Source organism: Athalia rosae, chromosome 3 (genome assembly GCF_917208135.1).
Source record: "Athalia rosae chromosome 3, iyAthRosa1.1, whole genome shotgun sequence".
Lineage (NCBI taxonomy): Eukaryota > Metazoa > Arthropoda > Insecta > Hymenoptera > Athaliidae > Athalia > Athalia rosae.
The window spans coordinates 11,293,938-11,317,449 of NC_064028.1; the positions used below are offsets into that span (position 1 = coordinate 11,293,938).

The 23,512-nt window shown below is 35.3% G+C and overlaps 3 protein-coding genes across 16 annotated transcripts; 2 read left to right on the top strand and 1 right to left on the bottom strand.

The window, feature by feature from the left end:
• Positions 1-218: 218 nt before the first annotated feature.
• Positions 219-6,083, top strand: LOC105690094 (transitional endoplasmic reticulum ATPase TER94). 3 transcript variants are annotated; one of them, XM_048651915.1, is made up of 13 exons: positions 219-375; positions 1,354-1,713; positions 1,841-2,033; positions 2,105-2,339; positions 2,434-2,567; positions 2,695-2,943; positions 3,037-3,201; positions 3,282-3,404; positions 3,495-3,707; positions 3,778-4,086; positions 4,201-4,362; positions 4,405-4,595; positions 4,695-6,083. In XM_048651915.1, exons 1-13 carry the CDS (start codon positions 359-361, stop codon positions 4,783-4,785), a joined length of 2,442 nt encoding a protein of 813 aa, XP_048507872.1. In that variant the 5' UTR covers positions 219-358; the 3' UTR covers positions 4,786-6,083. The 3 variants fall into 3 exon arrangements, with proteins under 3 accessions (XP_048507872.1, XP_048507871.1, XP_012263050.2); XM_048651914.1 differs by lacking the exon at positions 219-375 and having other exon boundaries at positions 4,432-4,595; XM_012407627.3 differs by lacking the exon at positions 219-375 and having other exon boundaries at positions 4,441-4,595.
• Positions 6,084-6,565: 482 nt separating this feature from the next.
• On the bottom strand, positions 6,566-14,458 carry LOC105690095 (WD repeat domain phosphoinositide-interacting protein 2). Of its 6 annotated transcripts, none has more exons than XM_012407628.3 (11): positions 13,749-14,458; positions 12,554-12,636; positions 12,325-12,491; positions 12,052-12,246; positions 11,829-11,945; positions 11,591-11,745; positions 11,309-11,476; positions 10,930-11,037; positions 10,728-10,828; positions 8,858-8,920; positions 6,566-7,537 (listed from the first exon to the last, which is right to left on the bottom strand). In XM_012407628.3, exons 1-11 carry the CDS (start codon positions 14,090-14,092, stop codon positions 7,428-7,430), a joined length of 1,611 nt encoding a protein of 536 aa, XP_012263051.2. In that variant the 5' UTR covers positions 14,093-14,458; the 3' UTR covers positions 6,566-7,427. The 6 variants fall into 6 exon arrangements, 4 of the variants coding, with proteins under 4 accessions (XP_012263051.2, XP_012263052.2, XP_048507876.1 ...); XM_012407629.3 differs by having other exon boundaries at positions 8,864-8,920; positions 13,749-14,450; XR_007277418.1 differs by having other exon boundaries at positions 7,364-7,537; positions 8,864-10,057; positions 13,749-14,450.
• Positions 14,148-23,457, top strand: LOC105690112 (monocyte to macrophage differentiation factor 2). 7 transcript variants are annotated; one of them, XM_048651928.1, is made up of 8 exons: positions 14,148-14,251; positions 14,730-15,044; positions 15,584-15,877; positions 17,507-17,705; positions 20,164-20,409; positions 20,524-20,776; positions 20,903-21,147; positions 21,285-23,457. In XM_048651928.1, the coding sequence occupies exons 4-8, from the start codon at positions 17,620-17,622 to the stop codon at positions 21,304-21,306; spliced, it is 852 nt and encodes a 283-aa protein (XP_048507885.1). In that variant the 5' UTR covers positions 14,148-14,251; positions 14,730-15,044; positions 15,584-15,877; positions 17,507-17,619; the 3' UTR covers positions 21,307-23,457. The 7 variants fall into 7 exon arrangements, with proteins under 7 accessions (XP_048507885.1, XP_012263085.1, XP_012263084.1 ...); XM_012407662.3 differs by having other exon boundaries at positions 15,584-15,784; XM_012407661.3 differs by lacking the exons at positions 14,148-14,251; positions 15,584-15,877 and having other exon boundaries at positions 14,816-15,044.
• Positions 23,458-23,512: the final 55 nt, after the last annotated feature.

Genomic DNA, 23,512 nt, shown 5'->3' on the forward strand with positions numbered 1-23,512 from the left:
TACCTAGTCGAGCCTTCGATTTCTGTAATTTTTCGGATATATTCGCTATAAATAATCGTTGTAGATGACATTCCATCAAAATTATTTTCGTATTAAGCCAAAGGACACGGGTATTCACGAAAAATAATCGAGGAAAAATTGATCCACCGATTACGCGTTATCAAAGTCATATTAAATTAGATTTCTTCCAATTTCTACCAGAGGCACTAGGTAGAAGGATTTCACGAACGCCAAAGGGCAGCCATGACAGATACGAGTGGAAGATGTTCATTGGGTTAGCTGGCTGTCGGTGACTCGTGTTAGTGTAAAGGGGGATCCTGATCGTTACGTTTCCATTTTCCGAGTAAATCAAAAAATAATGGGTGATTCCAAGGGGTGAGTTATAAGATGAAATAACTGAACATAGTATCAGTTTTACCGATTAAATATCTTTACCCTATATCTCGCAAATTATTGTTTCTATTCACGCTTTTGATCACGGCCTCCGCTTCCAAATTCTACGTTGTCATCATGTCGACGCCGACTCCAGTTTAACGAATTGGAAACTTTGGTTCAGTCCTGTAGAATCACTTCATATCTTCCTCCGAAATTCTCATTATCTATCACTTCCAAATTAATTTTTTTCAATTTTCACTAAGTTTAATGACTTGTTAAGTTTCTACCAAAAACAGTCATGACTCCACAGGCATAACATGACAAAGGATTTTTTGGTTGAAAGACATCTTTATACCGTCGAAAATTTATTTTCAAATCACGATATGGCAGGGAAAAGAAAATCAACAAAGTCTGTCCTATTATACAGAAATAATTTCTCAATTATAATTGCAAAATTATCAGTTTTTTCATCCAATACTTTCTAGTTTATTGTTATTATTATCTCCATCATTATCATAGTCAATCATAAGTTTCAGAACCCAGCTTATTTTTGTGAAAATTACAGTGTTCAAATTTCAGCAACCTCTGTAATCAGCGTCACGTATATCAATACAATAGTTCAGCATTTATCCTTTACCCTCTCAAACAGTAATCTGAATTGTAAAATAATTTGACATGAATTGTCAAAGTCTGACTTGACTAAAGCAAAATTACAGTTCCTTCTTCCTCCTTCCATAGAAATCTTGCATCTACTACCACTACTCCAGTCTCTTTGCCATAGACATAAGTCTATTATTATTGTTTATTCGTACTCATAATATTCCATCACTCCGAATTGAAGAATGAGAATTATACCCATTGCAAAATATTTCCACATACTTTGGATCTATTAGGAACTAATCTGTAGGAGGCAAAATATAGAAGCTATTAGGTATTTAGTCGCCGGTATATATATTATTCTTTGATTCGTTATTTCAGAGGAGATGATTTGGCAACTGCGATTTTGCGCAAGAAGGATAGGCCAAACAGGCTGTTGGTAGCTGAGGCAATCAATGACGATAATTCGGTCGTTGGACTTTCTCAAGAAAAAATGGACGAGCTGCAGCTGTTCCGTGGAGATACGGTACTTCTGAAAGGAAAGAGACGCAAAGAAACGGTTTGCATCGTACTGTCAGATGATACTTGTCCGGATGAAAAAATCCACATGAATCGTGTTGTCAGAAATAATCTCCGAGTCAGACTCAGCGACGTTGTCTCTGTTCAACCATGTCCTGATGTCAAATATGGCAAACGTATCCATGTCCTGCCAATGGACGATACCGTCGAAGGGCTTACAGGGTACGCTAAATACGAATTTGCAGAAAAATAGAGATATCAAATTCTCGTCACTTTCTAGAATATCTATGTTTCAAGAATCACGAGTAATATCTCTGTAACAATATATCCAATCGTTGATTTCTTATAGTAACCTATTTGAGGTTTATCTGAAACCATATTTTCTCGAGGCATATCGACCAATTCACAAAGACGACAACTTCATCGTGCGCGGAGGGATGCGAGCTGTGGAATTCAAAGTTGTTGAGACTGATCCAGGCCCATATTGTATAGTTGCTCCTGATACTGTCATACATTGCGAGGGAGATCCCATTAAAAGAGAGGTTTGAATAGAAAATTATACATTTACCTAAACCTAAGAAGATGACAGTACAAATCGCCTCCTGCTTCATAGGAAGAAGAAGAGGCACTCAATGCAGTTGGTTACGACGACATTGGTGGCGTTCGCAAGCAGTTGGCTCAGATTAAAGAGATGGTGGAATTACCACTACGGCACCCATCGCTTTTCAAGGCAATTGGAGTAAAGCCACCACGTGGGATTTTACTGTATGGCCCGCCAGGAACAGGAAAAACACTTATCGCTCGTGCGGTAGCCAATGAGACGGGGGCATTTTTCTTCCTCATCAATGGTAAGCTTGGAAAACTGAGCCTATGTTTGAATATATGCGATTCTTTCTAAGATACCTACTGTCAGATTGTGCCATTATTGCATTGATGTATTAGGGCCTGAAATTATGAGCAAACTAGCTGGAGAATCGGAGAGTAATTTGCGCAAGGCTTTTGAAGAGGCTGAAAAGAATTCACCTGCCATCATTTTCATCGATGAGTTGGACGCAATTGCCCCCAAACGCGAAAAGGTCAGTGCAATGGAGACAGCGATACGCTGTAATATTAAAATTTTAATACGTTAATCAATATTTCATAAAATGCATACATACATATACTTTAAACAGACACATATTTATATATTTTCAAATTTTAAAGACCCACGGAGAAGTCGAGAGACGTATCGTATCACAATTGCTTACGCTCATGGATGGTATGAAACAAAGCTCTCATGTTATTGTAATGGCTGCTACAAATCGACCAAATAGTATTGATGGAGCTCTGCGTCGTTTTGGACGGTTCGACCGAGAAATCGATATTGGTATCCCTGACGCTACTGGACGTTTGGAAATTTTGCGTATTCACACTAAGAATATGAAATTGGCTGATGATGTAGAATTGGAAGAAGTTTGTATTAATTTTCTCTATGATTAAATTTTGATGGTTTGATAATTACGGTCTTTGTTGGATGTATGCTCATTACACTTTTTTCTCTCTTAGATCGCGGCAGAGAGTCATGGCCACGTTGGTGCAGATCTTGCCTCACTGTGCTCTGAGGCTGCTCTACAGCAAATTCGTGAAAAGATGGATCTCATCGATTTAGAAGATGACCAGATCGATGCTGAGGTTCTTTCATCTCTAGCAGTGACGATGGAAAATTTCAAGGTAAACAATCGTCCCCCACACGAGACAATCATTCATCTTGATCTACATGAATCACATCTGTTCTTATTCCAACTAAACAGTATGCCATGAGCAAAAGCAGTCCGAGTGCACTGCGTGAAACTATTGTTGAGGTGCCAACGGTTACATGGGAAGATATTGGGGGTCTACAAAATGTCAAAATGGAACTCCAAGAATTGGTTCAGGTCAGCGGAAACCCATTAAAAATTACAATATCCTCTATCCCAAAACCTCCAGTATCATAGCATTTCTGAATTTGATCTTGATTATTTTAGTATCCCGTGGAACATCCAGACAAATTCTTGAAGTTTGGTATGCAGCCGTCCAGAGGAGTTTTGTTCTACGGACCACCTGGTTGTGGTAAAACACTCTTGGCAAAGGCAATTGCTAACGAGTGTCAGGCAAACTTTATCTCTGTCAAGGGACCCGAGCTGTTGACAATGTGGTTCGGCGAATCCGAGGCTAATGTCAGAGATGTTTTTGACAAGGTACGTCTTGATAAACAGCATTTTCCTTTATAAAACGCTCTTTTGATTTTTAAATTTCTTTGATAACCAGGCAAGATCAGCAGCACCCTGTGTATTGTTCTTTGATGAGTTGGATTCGATTGCCAAATCTCGTGGTGGAACAGTTGGTGATGCTGGAGGTGCGGCTGATCGAGTGATCAATCAGATATTGACAGAAATGGATGGCATGGGTGCCAAGAAAAACGTATTCATCATCGGAGCAACAAATAGGCCCGATATCATCGATCCAGCAATTTTGCGACCTGGTCGTCTCGATCAACTAATTTATATTCCTTTACCTGACGAAAAGTCACGAGAGGCAATTTTCAAGGCTAACTTACGCAAATCTCCAGTTGCCAAGGTGTGTAAAATGATATTTATGCTATGTGATTCTTTTGAGCAAAGACAGCTCAATGACAGAATTCATTTAATTACGCACATAGTATGATCATTCTTTCTTTTTTCTGCATATCAGGACGTGGACCTAACTTACATCGCAAAGGTGACGCATGGTTTCTCTGGTGCTGATTTAACTGAAGTTTGTCAGCGAGCTTGCAAATTAGCAATTAGGCAATGCATCGAGTCTGAAATTCGTCGGGAAAGAGAACGTGCTGCAAACCCCAACGTTTCAATGGATGTGAGTGCACAGTCATTGCATATTTTCAACTGTTAAGTACAGAAGTTATATGATTTTTTCAATATCGAGTCTATTCAGATGGACGACGATGACCCAGTGCCTGAAATTACTAGGGCTCATTTCGAGGAAGCCATGAGGTTTGCGCGTCGTTCTGTTTCCGACAACGACATTCGTAAGTACGAAATGTTCGCACAGACCCTCCAACAATCTCGAGGATTTGGAACAAACTTCAGGTAAGTCAACACTATGGTTCGTGTGGCTTCGCGAGGCAATCAAAGAACTTATTTTGTAATTATGGTCTCTCATTGGTCACTTCCTGATTTTTCCCTCAGATTCCCTCAGAGCGGTGCTGGAGGTACTCAGGACACGACGCAGGGTGACCAAACGTTCCAAGACGACGGTGATGATGATCTATATAGCTAAGTGTCCATATAAAATTGTCTCACCTTGGTGGGTACATGTATGAAGGGTCTATTTGATCGGTGCATATTTTATCCGACGATCATTTTCATAGTTGGTGATCAAAAAAAAATAAAAATAAAAATAAAGAAAATATCTGGACAAATTAGATTTGATTGCTATAAAATTTTATATGATGTATATTAGTAGGTTAAGACATATTGTAATTGAAATATACATTATCAAACATTTTATGTATCAACAGGTAAAAAAGAAAAACCAGAAATTTGATTGAAAAATAAATTGAATAAATTTCTTAACGGAAAATCTTGTAGCAATGACAAAAATTTGTTTTAATTTTAAGAAAAATCGGATGACATATGCACAAACAAGATTCCATTCATCTTTGCGACAAATAACTTATCAAACTACACCCACCTTTCGCTCAAAAACAAAAACGTGATCTTCGATACAATTTTGATTAAGAATTGAACACTGCCACCTCGAATTCGAAACGTAAAATGATAAATAGACCCTTTTCCATGTACGATCAGTCTATCTTTTGTTATAAGATGCATTGTTCCAAAATGGAAGACTGGATTTATTCGTAACCGGAGTGGATTGTGTCCGGATGTAGTCGAACTGTACAAGAGTTGAGGCATAGTAGAATCACCGAATCTTTTGAAGGATTTCATTCGTTGATTAAAACATGTTCAAAACATACAAGATCTTCACACTGTCCACCGTTTTGTTCAGGAACTTCTCTCGATGATATCAATATTTGACATACTTTTGAAGCACTTCAAATCCTGGCATTGAATAACCATGCGATTTTCCAAGCGTAAAATCTTTAAATATGCTGGTATCTCAAGTAGGGTTTGACCAATAAATTGTGTAAGACAGAAAATTCTTAGAAAATTGCAGCATATGGCAGGTTGGGGCCCAACCTAGGGATCATCATACATGCTCCATCTTATAATGCATAACATGATAATATAATTAAAACTTTTACTATTATAATTAACATTATTCATTGAAAAAAAAACCATATTCAGGATCCTTGTCATTCTCTCTTCATCGACCTTGTTTCTTTTTTTTTGCAACTAATTCCACATAAGTCATAAAAGATTATGAGTGATCGGCGAATTTCTTTTACACTCCGTTTGCTGTATAAGAGAAAAAAAAAAACCGAAACAAAAATTGAGTGAAGTTGCTTCCGATTGTTGAAATGAAATAAATATTTGGTGACCGCCCTTTGCGCGGTCATTTGTGTTAATGTATGGTCTTGCAAAATAATAAAAAGAAAAAACAGACAAAACAAACGAATAAATGGAATAAAAAATAAATATACACTCGATTGAAACGAACAGTGACAAAGGGCTAATTGACAATTATTTCTCCACAAAGACCGACCTCATTTCGCATCAACTTCACATCGATGGTTCGACACTTGGGATCTACAAAGAAAAAAAAATAATGGCAAATCCGAAAATATAAGGTAGACTATTCAAATATATCAGTACAAATGGTCATCTTTTTTTTTTCAACATTTATCGTTTATTGGTCGTGAAAAATAATTAAAATTACATGTGATTTTATAAATAAAATGCACAATTTGCACAACCTCTTCGTTGATAGAGAAAAAAAAAGAAAAAACAAAAAGATTCAACTAACCGTTATTATTTCTTAATATTATCAATCTAATACTCAACTAATACATATATTTATGTATTTGAAATCTATTCGAGATAATGACACAGGATATACATATGTATAATTAGATGTAAAAAGATCTTACCAAAAGTTTTGATAATGAAAAACAATTGGCTATAATTTGCTAGCGTACTCATATAATATATGTTGGTAAGAAATTATACATAACAATATCGATACAATAAGCTTACGTATTTACAGTGATTAATTGGCTTTTTCCTCTTCATCATTTAATTTTTATTTTTTTATCTTTTTTTATTGTTTTTTGTCATTATACTTAATCTTTATAAAATTAACGCTATTTATCAAACAAGACGAGTTAGTATAAAACTTCCAAATTATCGTAGATCTATTACACTGGCCTAGCAAATAAAAATGCCGAATGCCCCGTCTACTATAGTAAATGAAGATACAAATTCACTTCGTGACATACAGATTATAGTTACAGTAAACACAGTGCTCTACGTAATATACAATAAAATTATTAATTGATCAATTAATCAATCAAACTTGAAAAGTTCTCTCTTTTCTTCCTGCATCCGAGTGGGTATACAATTGGCACCAATTTCAATTTGTAACTGAACCAAAGAAAATAAATTAAAGAAACAAAATGCTAAGAATGCAACCCCTAATATGTTTGATCAACAGTAAAACTCACGTAATTACTTATATGTTGATTTATTTATTTATATATTTTCCGTTTTCAGTTTGTTTTTTTTTATTTTTGAGTCATCAATTATTCAACTAAAAAATCTCATGCTATATTTTTTCATAAAAACAGTTTTACATTAACACCATGTTTTGAAAAAAATATAAATGAAGTAAATAGGCGTGTTTCTTGATCGCCTGCTCAAATTGTCAGAAAATGGTCCACTGCGCCTTTTTTTTCTTATATTCGCCATTTTGTTTTTCGTCATTCGAATTCTCCTCATAAGATATGTAAAACAAAGCATTCAATCGGTCCTTTGTGTAACCGGTGGAAATTCAGCATCGTCGTCCAAACGAAATCCACCTTTTGGTGGACTCTCTGTAGCAGCTACCATCTCGTGAAACTTTTCTGATTCTATAAATCATTTTACTAAGATTAATAATACTGAAGATATATTTTTTGTTTACATAATTAAATTAAATTTATGTATGAGTAATATACGCAATGACATTCTGTGATTATGACGATATATAAACGAGTAATATAAACAGTAGATATATTTAATGATTCCACGGGTGAATTGAAGATTTTTCAATATGGTTCACGCAGTTGCTATATTTTTATCAATGGGGGATATGATATGAATATTCAAAAGCGAGAATTGTAAATAAAAAGAAGTTTTTCGATCAACACGTTATAAGCTTTCGTGAAAATCAAGTTGACGATATTGAATTTTACGCTTCCGACAAATGCCCCCCTCATTTTGCGTTGGAGTGATATAAATACTTGGAAAGAATGACGAATCTCTTAATATCGTAACACGTAAACGATTCGAAAAGACAAACATCCCTCCATAGATAATAGACGTCCGATGTACTTCAAATGTCAAAGCGTGGCATGAGACATAAATTTACCAAGTATATTATAACTAATCAAAAAACAAAATAAATTAACGAATCAACATATAATAAAATATAAATACCTTTCCGACTGAACATAAATCAGTTGCAAGACAAGTCATCCACGAAAACTATTCTCTATTTCAAACCAAACCAAATTGTTTTTACTGCCATTTTCGAAGTTTTATTTATTTCTAATTTTTTATCGTCGTCTTGGGAATAGAATTGATTAATTTTATTCTAATTATGTGAAATGATCGTTGCTTTTATTATTGATAATGCATGTGTGCTGTTCTCATTTGGATTCGATATGTATAGATCATGTGTATAGGTTCGTAATGTGAGTTACGAAATTCCAATGAAGTATTAAATTTTTTGAATGATTTTGTAACACGCTATAAAGTATTGCACATCAATTCTTGGTCCACATCTCGTAGGAAAAAAATTTACTATGTGATTCCATGCAATAAAAAGGGGAATTTTAAGTAGTAACAATACAGGAAATCTTCGAAAGTCTTTGCACCAATAGTCCAATGCATTTTCAAGGGATTATTAAGTTAAGCGGTTTTTTCACAAACGTCCAAGCATACCCCAAAAAATGATGTAATCGAAGTTTGTATCTGCACGGCTAGATATGTGAGATTTGAGAGATATAAATATACATACATGTGTATGTATGTGTCGAAGCAGAGTGGTAAGCTAATCCGTTGGCAAAGTAAAAATGATCGTGGTATATATAGTGAGACGAAGAGAGAGGACACCAGGTATGAATGATTACATTGATTGAATCAGATTATGGTAAGAAAGTGAGAAGTGGGGGAGAAAGAGGACATACCAGTACCTGACATGGAGTCTGGCGAACGGCCGCGCAATGCACCCGCGTAGCTATTTATGCAGCCTTCCGCAGATAATAAAAAGAAAAAAAAATATATACACATCAAGTGAGGTCAACTGAGGCTCACTATCCCCCAAGAGATCCATAGTATCGTAAGGGGGTTAGAAGCGATTAGGAAAATTAGCAATAATGTCTCAATTTTATTTTTGGACGTTATCGCAACGGACAGAGGGTACGATAAATAAACAGCTCTCATCGTAGTTGGAGGAAGCAACTAATCTAATCGTAAGTGAGAATCGAATCTACTCTTGTAATATTACAACTTTGTAACCATGCCGAACTACTCCGATGTACGGTTCAAAATATCTTCAACAATACTCGATATCTATGGGTGCTCAATAACTGTGATCCCATCGATCGTCTATATCCAAAAAAAGGGGTGAGAAAATTTCAATCGCGATTTTGAGATGACAATGTAGATAATTATATCGATAGGCAGCTGACTTGAAATTATTCTGTAATTTTACAAAGCTTTTGCAACTCCATTATCTACAATTATGTCAACAACTATAATGGAAGTTTCCAAAAATTGGCAGTTCGAGGAACTATTTTACACAGTAAATTAAGCTTAATAGTAATGTGAATATTTTGCACATATATTCAAAGATTCCTCGACTACAATTCCGGTTTGATTTTTTTTTTATTTCTACAGTCAAAGAAATGTGCATAAGTGTGTGCAGTAATAAAAAAATTATGAAAAAAAAATCTTTCAGATAAAATAAAAAATGAAAAAATCATAATAGAACAGAGAAGAAGAGCTGGGAAAAAGAAGCAAAGAAAAATTAACTATTTTGCGAGTTCTGAGTGATTGGAGAACAAGTAGGATAGGATATTTCTTCTCTCTCCATCCATCACAGCTAGTTGCATAGACGCGCAATGTGATATCGTATTTCTGACTAAACTTATGAATTTAGAATCACAGCTGAACAGGTCTAATTGAAATTTTAACTAGAAGTTATCAAAGTACATCTATTATTATTGTGAGAAATTAAATAAATTCAATAAATTAACTTGTGAATAAAGATGGCACGTTACATGTATTTTGGAAAATTTATAGTTTTGTAAAACCTGCGTTGATTTCTTGTCCTTGAAGACTCCGTTAGAGGTACAGGAGAATGTGCTTTTTTCATGTAACACAATCTGAATGATTATCAATTATTATTCATAATAATTTGTCACAATTGTCACTATCTAGTATAAAAAAAAAACAAAAAAAAAAAAAAAAAAAAAAAAAAAACTCAATACCACTCAATATCTCAAATGATAAATTGGAAAATATTTTGAACCATAAAACAGTCATGCATTTGAAAAATATCAACAGAAAAAATTAATAAATAAACAAATAATAAAGAAAAATTAAATGTTACTTCTCCATGTGATGTATATTCGCATGTATTTAATTGTATGGCATAAAAGTAACAGAAGAGGTTTGATTTACCTAATCCGTCAGCTCTCGTTTTATGTGAAATTCTTATGCAATTCACCAAGTTTGCGTGATGCAAAGGGAAAATATAATATTCAAAAGTTTTTAATTTTTACATATCTGCACCACAATCCATTTTAAATCCGATAAATGTCTTATTTCCAATTTTTTGATTTTGTTTTCAATACTTGCATCAGATAAGCAAAATACAGGGGTTTGAATCAGTTTCAATATTCTAATACAATAGAAAAATTACACACAATTCGAGCGTTTGAAATGCCAGAATTTACTGTTGGCAGTACTACTGAGGTAAAGAGATCTTAAAATACCATGCAAATCAATTTTGGAGCTTTAAATAGAAATCGGGCGGTGATATATTGAAAATACCTGTATTTTGTACTGTCTGAGCTACTGCGGGTGCTTCACCTGTCCCAGGCGCCATCGTTGATACAGTTGGACCATCTACTTCATCCTGCTTTCCATCCAATCTGCATATTACAGCAAACAGCATTGACGATCAAAAAAAACAACATAACGCAAATTTTGTTTAAATAGATCCAAGTAGATTACGAGCATTGATATGACTAACCTGTGCTGCTTGAGTAGCGTGCAATCTCCTCCTTCTGCCATATCGAGATTATAAACGTACAGATATCCATCTGCGCTGGCCACCAATAACCTCAGTACTTTTTGGATTCTGATCAAAACAAACGTCATTGTACAATAGTGAAATGAAAACAATATAATAGATCTATTATTACCGAGATAACGATACATAAAAACATCCTTACGTTTCTATTACATGATTATTTCGACTGATAAAATATATTTTACACGCAATAGTTGTTTTACGTAATTATACAATTGGTCAAAGTTATTACGGATTTAGAAAAAAATAATAGGGATTAAAAATGGTTCAGGTTGAATATCCGTCGTAGGTGATATCAATGTTTATTTATTATACATACTTCGTAATGGCACAGACGTTCCTGAGGCCCTGGAACGGAAGATGTACACTGGCAAAAGCTCGACCTTGATTAAAGACATCCGTCACCTGGGATGGTAGATAATTCGCCGAAGCCGATACTGCCTTTGTCAAATAACCCATCCAGCTTTGGGCTTCTTCAGGAGCTGGTCTATATTCAAAATGCACAAAACCAGCGGTAAACATTTCTGAGTAACAAAAAAAGTCGGGAACATAAATTAACTCGCTCCATCTTTGTGTTTGTTAATAACAAAGGGCAACTCACACTTCTTTGGGTTCTTCCAGTTTAAAGACATGTACAGTTTCAGTATTACTAGAACAGCAAAGAAATAAAGAGTCCATACTGAATGCAAGGCTACTGATAGATACACATCTCTTCACACCTCGCCGGAATTCAAATAATTTAGCACCGTCGTGTACCTTGAATACATTGAATAACATTCGTTTACAAAAATGGGAAAGCGGTAGTGACAACATCTTGAAAACGCAAAACTAAATCTTACATGAAATACTCTGATAACAGTCCCCTTTTCCGAAGCTGTTGCTACTTTGTTTCCCGTTGGATTGAAAGCTAGGGCTGCCAATGGACTGTCATGTGCTGGTATCATCGTTTTTGCTTGCTGAAAGAATTATGATCACACATAGCGACGTTGGATTAACATTATAATCCTTGGACTCCAGCTCAATAACAACAAAATTGATTCTGCGTTAGATAATTTCACTTACAAGATTGATTGCATCGAATATCTGAACTTCTCCTATAGTATTGGATCCAGGATAGGCAAGGTAACAACTATCGCTATTTATGGAGAGCGTGCAAAGTCCTGCGAGGTTTGGAGGGGTATCACGAATTGTGTGCAGCACCTTCATGTCACGGATGTTGTGGATATACAATGATTCTTCAAGACATACCACTAATCTCTGTACGAATAGACGAAAAAAAATTATTCTTCATTCGGTTGCTCAAACTTCTTGGATTTGTTCATTAAAAGTACTAACCGCTCTATTCAGTTTCACAGCCAGAATCGTATTGGAATAACTGTAGTTGCAAATTTCGGTGCCTTTTCGGAAATGACATACTTTCAGCTTACGGGGGGAGGACAGGCTGACCACTGCCACAAGACTGCTGCTGAACAAACGTTCCACGATGCATATGTCTTCAGAATCTGCGATCAACAATGAATATCATGCAATGGTTGACGGGTCGAAGTGCAAAAACATTTCATACCATTTTCGTAGATCTTTTCCAACTGGTCAACAGAGTTGAGGGAGAAGATTTTGTGCCCAGACTTTGTACCAACTGCGAGGGATCTACAAATATCATAAGATATTGAAATATGTAATATTTGTTCTGGGAGTGAGCAAAAATAGATAATATAAAAATTAATCCACTCCATTATTTAAAATAAAATAAAATTACCAACTAACTTTTAATAATTCCAATCATCGAGCGTACATATTCTATATCATTGTTATACAGCGTGCATGATAAGCACAGAGTAAATGAAAATTGATTAAGCTTTTGAAAAAAATTTTGAAGGTTTAAGTTGCCCAATTATATTTGTGACTTTTCAATTAATTTGGTATAATGGGAAGTAAATCACTCACTGTGCAATATAATTCCACGCAATATAACATATGTTGATGGATATGTTAAACTACGAAGCGTCGTTATTAGTTTTAATTGGCCTATATGTATATTTTGCAAGACTTGTTGCTATAAATTTTTAGAAAAAGAGAAATTTTTTTGTCGATAAATTGTGTGCTATAACCAAAGCAAATCAAACACTGAATCGAGAGAATGCATATTGGTCGTTGCATATACGGAACAAAGGGAAATGAGGGACAAGGGTGATAAAAAAGTGTGAAGGAAAAAAAAATTAGAAAGGAAAAGCAGATAGCCTTTAACTTATATGCAATAGTTAGACCTACTTTGTGTTTTTGCATTAATTGTTGCATCATCGTCACGTATTTACTGGCCTCCAAAGTAAATATATTTTACAATACCTATCTGATACGCATTACGTATACAGAGATTACCGTCAAATAATTGACTTTTATTTATTATTACTTCTTTATTTTTCAATCCCACGTTTCAATATACAAATTATGAAACAACGAAATAACAACAAAAGAAAATGCGTTCGCTTATAAATAATATGATCGAATAATAATAATATGCATATGGTTTCTGTGTAGGAAGCGAGGACAGAAAAATATAACAATGATAATAACAATAATAATAATCACAATACGTGCTGTTTACACATTAGTAGCGAGGCTAGGGAAATTAAATGCTAATAATTTAAAAAAAATGTTTCGTCATTTATTGTTGGGCTCTAAACTGATCGAGGACCTCGATAAGAAATGAGAGTAAATCAAAAATGGGCTTGTTGTTTGATTGACGAACTTTTTGTACTTACGTGCAATCTTGATTGAAATTTACAAAGAAAACACCACTCTGAGGATCCGCGGTTTGATTTGCGAGGTTCATGAGTCCTGATATACCGTATTTAAATCCCTGTGTCAACACATCCACGTTGCGCGCTAGATTTTGCATAAATCGAAGGACTCCCCGAAGAAACAAATTTTTCGTAGGATTTATTATACGACCTTGGCAACAAAAAAACTCTCTAAACCAGTACACACACTGAACACTCTTTGCTACTGTTATTCTACATCCATATTGAGTTACGAACAGCTGACATTCTTCGCTGACTTCGGAACGTACGAAATGAAACATCAGACCGAATTCTACCGTTCCCATGTCACCCTCCCTGACGTTTTTTTAGCTTCAACTACGTTTACACCACTCAAAGATAAATACAAAACGACGTTGGAACAAATCACAACTGAGAACACGAAGAAAATTGATGCCATAAGCCGAAAAACCATATCAAAGATTGTTCGCATTTGTAGTAGAATGGTAAAGTTTGAATTTCCCGCAAACCTTTAATAAGCGTTTACTGTTGGTTTAAAAAGTAAGTCGGATCCTAGCTCAACCGACAGCTCGTTTCATTTAAGATCAAAGAATTCAGCCAAGATTTTTCAGAATCAAACTAACTGAGGCTACACTCATTGTAGATTTATTTACTGATAATACAGCGTAATTATGTTATTGACATTTTGCACGCTGTGATAATATTATCATACGTTTCCATGTACGAATAGTTTATCATCTTTATATCCACATTCTGTTTTGACTTAAATTTTAATCTATTATGCTCTAAGATTTGAATATACATGTGTATATATTTTTACAGGGTCAACATACCGCAGCTTTCTCGAACACCACCCTTTGTGTTTTTATCGAATAACAATTCAACCATTTTTCGTATCATGTTCAGTTAGCGAAACCTCAAACGATCTTCGCAATTTGAAACCCTATCGTGCCCTTTTTTCAGCGCCAAGGGCCATCGAATACGACGTCGTGAACTTCCGAGCCTTCTAGCTACAAGATATAACCACCATACCATATCATTTCACTTCGCTGTAGCCAGTGTGCGAACTGCGGTTGGGTGCTAGAGATCGTTGTTGAGTTTGTGAAAGCGTCTAGGCTTAGGGCTTTTCAGAAGTCTACCTAGCGCCAAAGCACTTGGGCGGAAAGGAGAGGAGAGGAGAGTGCGGATAACACTCGACTGCAGTCAACTATCAACAGAGCTGCTCGCGAGACGCGAAGTCGTGCGGTGCGAAAGTCGGAGTAGGTCGTTGAATTGATGGTAAATATATATAAATAATATTTCAAGTACCCTTCTTTCACATTTCAATAATCCCGAGGAATATTTACCTGAATGTTATATTAGCTCGTAATGAATGGTCACTCCCTCATTTTTATCTGATTACTCACAATCAGTGAGAGATTAAAGTTGATTTTTATCAAATAATTCACGTTTTTTTATACATAGAAAAATACCGCTGAATTATCGATACGATTAAGGATTTCATGATTATTCAATTATAAAGATAGCCAATTTACTCTCTTATTAGGCAACTAAGAATTCAGTCCCATTAGGGGCGAGTCGCCATTTTGTGTGTGTGTGTGTGTGTGGGGGGGGGGGGGGGGGGGGGGGGCGACATCGAATTTTTGAAAGGTGTATTCTCTAAAGCGGCCGAAGCAATCTGAATGAAATTTGGAAGATCTTCAGAAGAAATCGGAATGAAGTGGCTAAACGTTGAATTTCGCAAAATTCGAAAAAAAATCATAGGAATCTATTTACCTTGTGAAATAATTGAAAAATTTCGTATTTATGCTTCACAGATCCCAATATACGGAGTTTAGCTACTACAGAAGACTAAAACACCCATTTTTAACTAAGAACCACTTCAATTGGTCAACAGAAGTAGGAGAATACACCTTTTGAAAATTTGTGCCACGCAAAAACCGACACTCCGTTCCATAACAATAGGACAGCTGATTTACATCAGTACCGGGTTTACCAAATACCCGTTGGCAGGGCCTGTAAGCGCGCATATCGATGTCAATCGATCACAATTACCACAATCGATCACGCATAAATGCAGAGCGCTGGATTGCTGCTAATACCACTGAAATGTACACCCAATGTGCTAATATACGTTTTATACGCGATTGGCGGTTTGTGCAGTTTGTTACATTTGTTTGATTAGAGTTTCATTACTAAATGCTAAATTGAAGGTAAAATGCATTGTCTCTCAACTGACATGAATTGATCAGGCTCAAACCTGGCAGGCTAGGCAGTTATGGCAGTTATGGTGTTGGGAGGAGATAGGTTATGGTTACTCGTCGATAGTTGACGCGCCTGCACACGATTCAGCCCCATCCAGCGGTGAGCGGAGGCGCCTCATTATTGTGGCCCCTGCATTACCGCTTACAAGGAGACGGCATAGGTTGGATCTCGCGAATAGGGTTCTTCTTCCGCGTGATGAAAGCTGGAGACCTCCGAATTAACGTCGTTTTGGATTTTTGATCCAATGGGCCTTAGTTCCTGAGATATCGCGATTTGAAAATTTGGGAATTTTGGACGGAGCCAAGCCGATTTCGGCTGGCGCGTAGAGTACATTAAGCGTTACTTCATGAAAGCATAAACTTCCAGCGTTCCAGTCTATCGTCTTATTGTATGGACTATGACCACTATTGTTTCATGAAGTAACGCTTAATGTACTCTACGCGCCAGCCGAAATCGGCTTGGCTCCGCCCAAAATTCCCAAATTTTCAAATCGCGATATCTCAGGAACTAAGGCCCATTGGATCAAAAATCCAAAACGACGTTAATTCGGAGGTCTCCAGCTTTCATCACGCGGAAGAAGAACCCGATTCGCGAGATCCAACCTATGCCGTCTCCTTGTTAGTACAGGGATCTACGTTTGGCGCTTTGGTCATTCGGTATGCCTTTTAACAGGATTGAACATGCATGAAATGGTTCTCGAATCTAAGCTCACTATTATTATTTTTAGATAGAAAGAATAAAATAATACCGTATAACAGTGTTTGAGCCATTGGTCGCCTTTTTTCCCCAGGACTATATCGAGAATTTTTAATCAGTAGATGAACGTTGGTGGATCAAATGTTGTTTAAGTACTAATTGATGTTCTCATATTCATCCCCCTGGGATATCAAGGTCATATTTCAATCAATTATTTTCATGAGAATTTTGTTTTCCTCATGAGTTGCATTCTAGCTAGCAGGTAAAGAGATAGGATCAAATTTCACAGCAGCCAATAAGGGTAGCTTCGGATCACCAATTTGCTAAATTGTTACAAGATCCACAGGTCCTAGAATTTCCCAAGCGTTGAACCACATAAAGCTGTGTCGAATCCTGAATGTTGCACTTGAATGTTCATCCAACTTTAATTTTTCAGTCCTTCATTGTTATTGCAGAATTCCACTACTCGTAGGTTTTGGCTAATTTTTTGTGACGTACGTACAATCTGACTATGAGAAAAATTTTTTTTTGCTGAAAGGAATGTATGTATCACACTGATCTCTAAGAGATCAGTGATGTATCATATTGAAAACAAATGCCAGCGCAATACCTTACAAGTGGAATAGGTTGCCAAAATATTGCCTGGCAACTTACAGTCCTCTTGAAATCCCACTTTGAAAGCACATGCACCCAGCATCAGATGAAAATAATGATGACTAAGATCTTTTGGCAAGTATGCATAATTTCTTCAATAATAAATAGTAATTCCTTTTTCACAGTGACACGTACGGGGAAACTTTTGGAAGAGATGTGGCTGGCAGAGAAAGCCAAAGGTATATTGTAACGAGGAGATACATCCAATGTCTTCCACCTTGATGTCCCTTTATTAACAATGAATTTCAACACGGACGGATTTTGGCTTCATCGAGTGGTCTCGATTCCTATAGCCAAGCTCTTGCAGTTCCAATGGATCAAAGAGTAAGACGTGAATTTATCAGGGATAGAAATTGAATGTGAAAATGAGAAGCTGTTAATAGAAGTATTGGTCTATTTTTTTTTCTGGTACAATAAGCAAATTGGCAACGCTTGTATTGTTTTTGTTAATGCTATTATGACATTTTACGAGGGCTTAATTCTAGCAGAAGTGTATAAAAATTTTTAGTTTTACTTTACTATCTTGACCAGCATAGTTTGAACTTTTTTGGACCCCCATTACTGTAGTGCTCTAGGTTTACAAGGAACTGCTCTGTTGATGTAAAGTAGGTAGATGCAGTAAACGAAAGGTGATAGCTGGCTTCATAAGCTCGTAGGTAAGAAAAGTGCGTAATACTGATCCCCCTCCCCCTCCCCTTGAATACAAATAACTTCCATGTTACGAGCATCTGACAGTAGACTATTTCAAAAACTCAAAAACTGCCCCAAATCCAAATGCAAAGTACAATCAAGGAGACTCGGTCGACATTTCTTGTATCACACATTTTACTCATAGGTTTGAGCTAGAAATTTACTCAAAGTCCATGGTCGAGTTAGCAACACTACGTACGTACATTGCGTTCGACTGTTGGAGCTTATCATTATGACCCCTTGTTGGTCAATATACTTTCAGCAGTTTGCGAAATGATGGGAGGGGGACAACACAATCTGCTATATGTTGTAGCATTTGTGAAAATTGATTGTTTCGTATGATAACAACTTTCATTCAGCTAAAATTGACTATCTAAATTTTATAAACTAACAATAAATTCATGTGGATAAATTCTAAATTACTGTACATCTCTGACTGTTGGGAAAAAATCATATCGGCGATATTAATTTTTTATCGAATACAATGTGTGTACTTTATTTGCATGTTATTACCCCTCACAATCAGACGTTGAACGAGTGACATTGGTTTTTTGTACGGAAATGATACCATTATTTATAGTTTTATCTTCTGATAAATCTGCTGGCTAGCTTTCAGAATTACTTGGAGCATATTCTGATCAAAATTGAGGCTTTTCTTCGATTTATGTAATACTTACATAATCAAAGCACGATCAACGTCAGTAAGTTATCCACATAGTCTGTAGAGTTAATAATACCTAATCTAATTAGGCATAGTGCATGAAATGGGTTTCTCTTGCGTATAACTTTGTCGCACTATGACTTGCATAAATGAATGACTCAAAGAATACTAGGTGTGGAAGTGTATTCTTTTTTTTTTTTACCTTCTCTTCAGAACACGTACAAAGCAATGTGAATTTGTAAAAAGGGGATAGGGTTTTGAAAAAAAAAAAACTTTCTCTGTAAAAATACTATGGATATACAATGTACCATATGTTATTACCATATATATTATTTGAGTATATATATAAAACGGTAATGTTTTTTTGGACTTATTTTTATGTTTTTTTTTTCTTCTAATATTACGTAATAAATGCATGACCCAGAGGATCATGGAAAACTACAAGTTTTATTTCTTTTTATCATTTTATCAATTATTTTCGAGCGTTCGATGGCTGTAAAATAGATGCATGTGCTTGTAATTGTACCTTATATTATAGCGATCTTCATATATCATGTCGTATAAGATGTGGAACGGTTGCATGTTGTTTTTGGACTTTTTAGATTTTAGAAACCGCGTTATTGTATGATACCGGTTAACTATGTGATATCGATTACCTTGGTACTTTCTATATTTACTCAGCAAAAAAAATTTCCTCAATTTTTCTTATGGTTCAATTAGATTTCCTCATCTTATTACACTTGCAGACTTGCCATTTACTTTACAGTCGAGTAGGATAATTCATATCATATTAAATTTCTATTGCCTGGCCTTTTATTTCGAAGTACCTATCGGAATCATTACTCTTATTGTTATCATCGTTGAGATATAAGTTATGGTAAGCTGGTGAGCGCAAATGACCCTTTGGTAAAATATGAAATAAATCAGAATTTAGCTATGGCTCATCATACATCTGAATATGAAACTGTACTTGGTGTTTACCTATTTTGAGAAAATGAAATCCATGGCTCAGTAGAAGCTCATGTTCAAGATGATGACTGCATGTTAGAGAGAGTGGCAAAATTTTTTATCTTGTTTTTTCTTGCATATTAAACAACCTACGTTGCATTTTCATATTTCCGAGCAATTGTGTAAGGATTACGGTGTTTAATTAAAAGTAAGTACTCATAAGTTTAATGATGATTGTTAACATTTCTTTATACAAAATGCATGTTACAAATATTCTTTAATAGGTACTATAATTTAGTGGTAATATCAGTTGCAAATTAAATACGAATGAGAGGTTTCGCTTGGTTTGTAATTTTTTTAAATTTCTTAATAGATTGTACGTACATATCGTATTAAATGGGTTTTTATTTTGCTATGTAGATCAACACACGCCACATCCATCCTCATTGATTCATTATTATTCATCTGAACACTTTCACACAGTGTTAAATGGATGAACCCTCGAGCACCCACCAATGAGGCATATCAACCAACACCGGTAGAACATATTGCTAATGTTATCACCCATGGAATGTGGGTAATGCCTTCGCTTTTGGCTGGCCTTACTCTCATCCAACGTTCTTCAACGTGGATGCAGCTCATTTCTGCTTTAGTTTATGGAACATCTCTACTTCTCGTCTTCACTGTATCAACGTTTTTTCATAGCGTACATTACTGCAATCATAACAGGTAAGGATATGACAATGAGTTGGAAAAATATTTCATTCCAATAATATTGACCGATCAAACTACAGTCGATGAGAGGAACGATTGACTGGTAAACTACTAACATGTTTTTTGCAGACAGCTCAAAGATACGCTGCACCGTTGCGATCGTGCAATGATATACGTTTTTATAGCAGCCACATATTTTCCATGGCTGACATTGAAAGACTTTTCCGACAACGCGCTGTTACTGGCTATGCGTTATATGGTCTGGATTATGGCAATGCTTGGCATTTTGTACCAACAAGTTTTTCATGAGCGTTATAAAATGCTCGAGACCATCTTTTATCTGTTTATGGGCATTGGCCCTAGTATTGCTATCATCAATATAGTAAGTCTTCATTTACCACATCGGAAATATTTCAAAGTTTTTCTAAATCTCTTATTGAAGTTACTTTAAAAGACACCTGTATCAAGACAATGAGGAATAATTTCACATTTTATTGTTTGCCTACAGACTGAGATCAGCGGTATCAGAGAGCTTAAACTTGGAGGATTGATTTACGTGATAGGCGTGGTATTTTTCAAGTCAGACGGACGCATACCATGTGCACATGCGATATGGCACCTGTTTGTGGCTACAGCAGCCGCGTTTCACTATTTTGCAATTTTGAACTATCTTTACCCAAGTATGGATAAATTAGAATTGGAGAACCCTACGGCACCGCCACATCCAAACATTCTCGAATCTCACTTAGAGCTGTAGGTTGGACAACTTGTTTATATACTAGCTGGAAAGAAATTCAGAGAAGTGGCAAGCGATGTTGATAACTATAACGAAGCATTAATTAGTTAGATTACACAGAGTTTGCTATTTACGCAACTCTCTTTAATTTCAGAAGACTCCACGTACAGGGATGATTATGAATCTGACTTTAATCAACATTCAACTTTAAAGCTAACCATACTATTTTCGAAGAATGTTACGTGATACAAAATTTTAATATTGCCAAATTAAATTAGACTTTGTCTATCCAAATGTTTCCTAAAAAAATTAGATTATGATATTCAAAGTTGTTCTTTACTTATTAATTACATCAAATGTACAAATTCGCTTATTGATAATGTAGCTAGATTGATCAAATGTAAATGCTAAGCATATCGTTTATATTTTAAATAGATGAAAATTTAAGAATATAGTCAAAGTCAGTTCCCTAGCATCAATTCTATGAACTGCTCAAAAGACCTCTATTCTTTTGACGCTGCTTCATGTCAAAAGTATTCTGTGAAAGGATTGTAGACCAAATTGTAGATATTGAATAAGTTAGTATATATTTAATGAATTTTCATAGAAACTAAACATTAGACTCACTGCAAGAGAGTCTTAATCAGTGCTTCGTCAGCACAATAACATGCGTGTTCTGAAACTTTCACTAAATCGCAGGTGAAACATAAAAGCATGATTGATTGCTCAGTCACAAGTAATATGTGGATAAAATTACATAAAGAGCATAATATATATGCTGAGATTGCAGAGAATACGCATGGTGTATAAATACAGCTTTATTAGAATGGCCCTCTGAAAATGATATTAATTTAATTGTCAGTGCAATTTTTTGCTTATGAGGCATAAGTAGAATTACTACTCTTTCATTTTCTGAATATGATTCTCGGATGATTGACGTTAGGATAAAAATTATCACAGGCCAGCTGGCCGAAATGTAGTTCTATATTTTCAAAGACTGGATTCAAAATACGATTTCTTTTATTTTAGTGTTTTCGTGGAAAAGCGAATTAACGAATTATTATTAGGTTTGTTTATTTATATATTGTGTTCTTCATTGTCACATCTCCTTGGGCTTTGAAACATTCGATTGGTTACTCGAATAATAAATAATTATTACATATCCATTCCTGAAATATGCGCTTTCTCACGAATATCATAAAGAAATAAATAAACTATAGTAGATTATTGTTTAGCGTGTTGAAATAACAAATGAATTTATTCAATTGGGACAGCGTTCGCTCAAATTAATTCCGTACATAATGTACAGCATTGTGCTATATCATATGTAAATCACCCTTACTTAGGTACTGTAAATGAAAAAGGAGACAAAAAGTAGGAACATATTGATCAAGTTATGAGAATATGAAAATGTGCCAGACAAGAATTTAAAAAATTGCATAGTACGTTCCTCACTACATTTCAATAATCAGGGTGTAAAGTATCTTATAACAAGTTCAGCATTAGTAATAGTTCATTCAGCGACTCTTACGTGCATACCCGATTATTATTAGCTCCGAAGGTTGTAGAAAAAGCTAGGAATAATAATCCATCCAGACAATGTATTGATTTTCTGGTTATTCCATTCCAGGGTAGACCCTGGTCAATATACCGAGTCATTAATTCGTAATGACAAAAGTCGTTGATCCAGTTAATTCAATAATATTACACCAGTAATCTGAAAACTGGACTTAAACTCACACGGATAAATGATGTATTCTCGCGATGAGTAGTAGTGCAAACTGAACCGAAATATACATTAGAATATTTACTCATCTAGTATTCAATAAAAGATGAAACAAATTTCCCAACTAAAGATAAATCACATCTATGTATTATCACATAAAAAAAATATAACAACAAATTTGTGCAAGTTACAGGGATAATAAATAATCACATAATTGAGTTATTCTTAAAATATTATTTTCTAGTTTTATGACATAGATATTCAAGCCATATAGGCCTTTTCATCATAAGACGAGCGCAAGCGCAGCCGCAATGTTAAAACGACGGTAATTCAAAAAATTCGTACTGTTTTAATCAACAATGCCTGGGCAAGGACCAATCTCTCCACAAACTGATACATTATTGAAAAAAACCATCGATGATGCTTTAGTTATTTATGAGTCGGTTGAAGCTCATAATTGTGAACAATTGAAAAGGTGCCTAAAATGTCATGGTTTTCCGCAAAAAAGGAAAAAATTAGGCTGATTGAGAGATTAGTCATTGCCATTTGTTTACCATCTAAAAACATAGAAAAATAAAAATTGTCTTCTCAATAATGTCAATTCGTTTGTAATAATTTCATTTTGCACACGCTTTAACATGTAACTTGCTTGATAA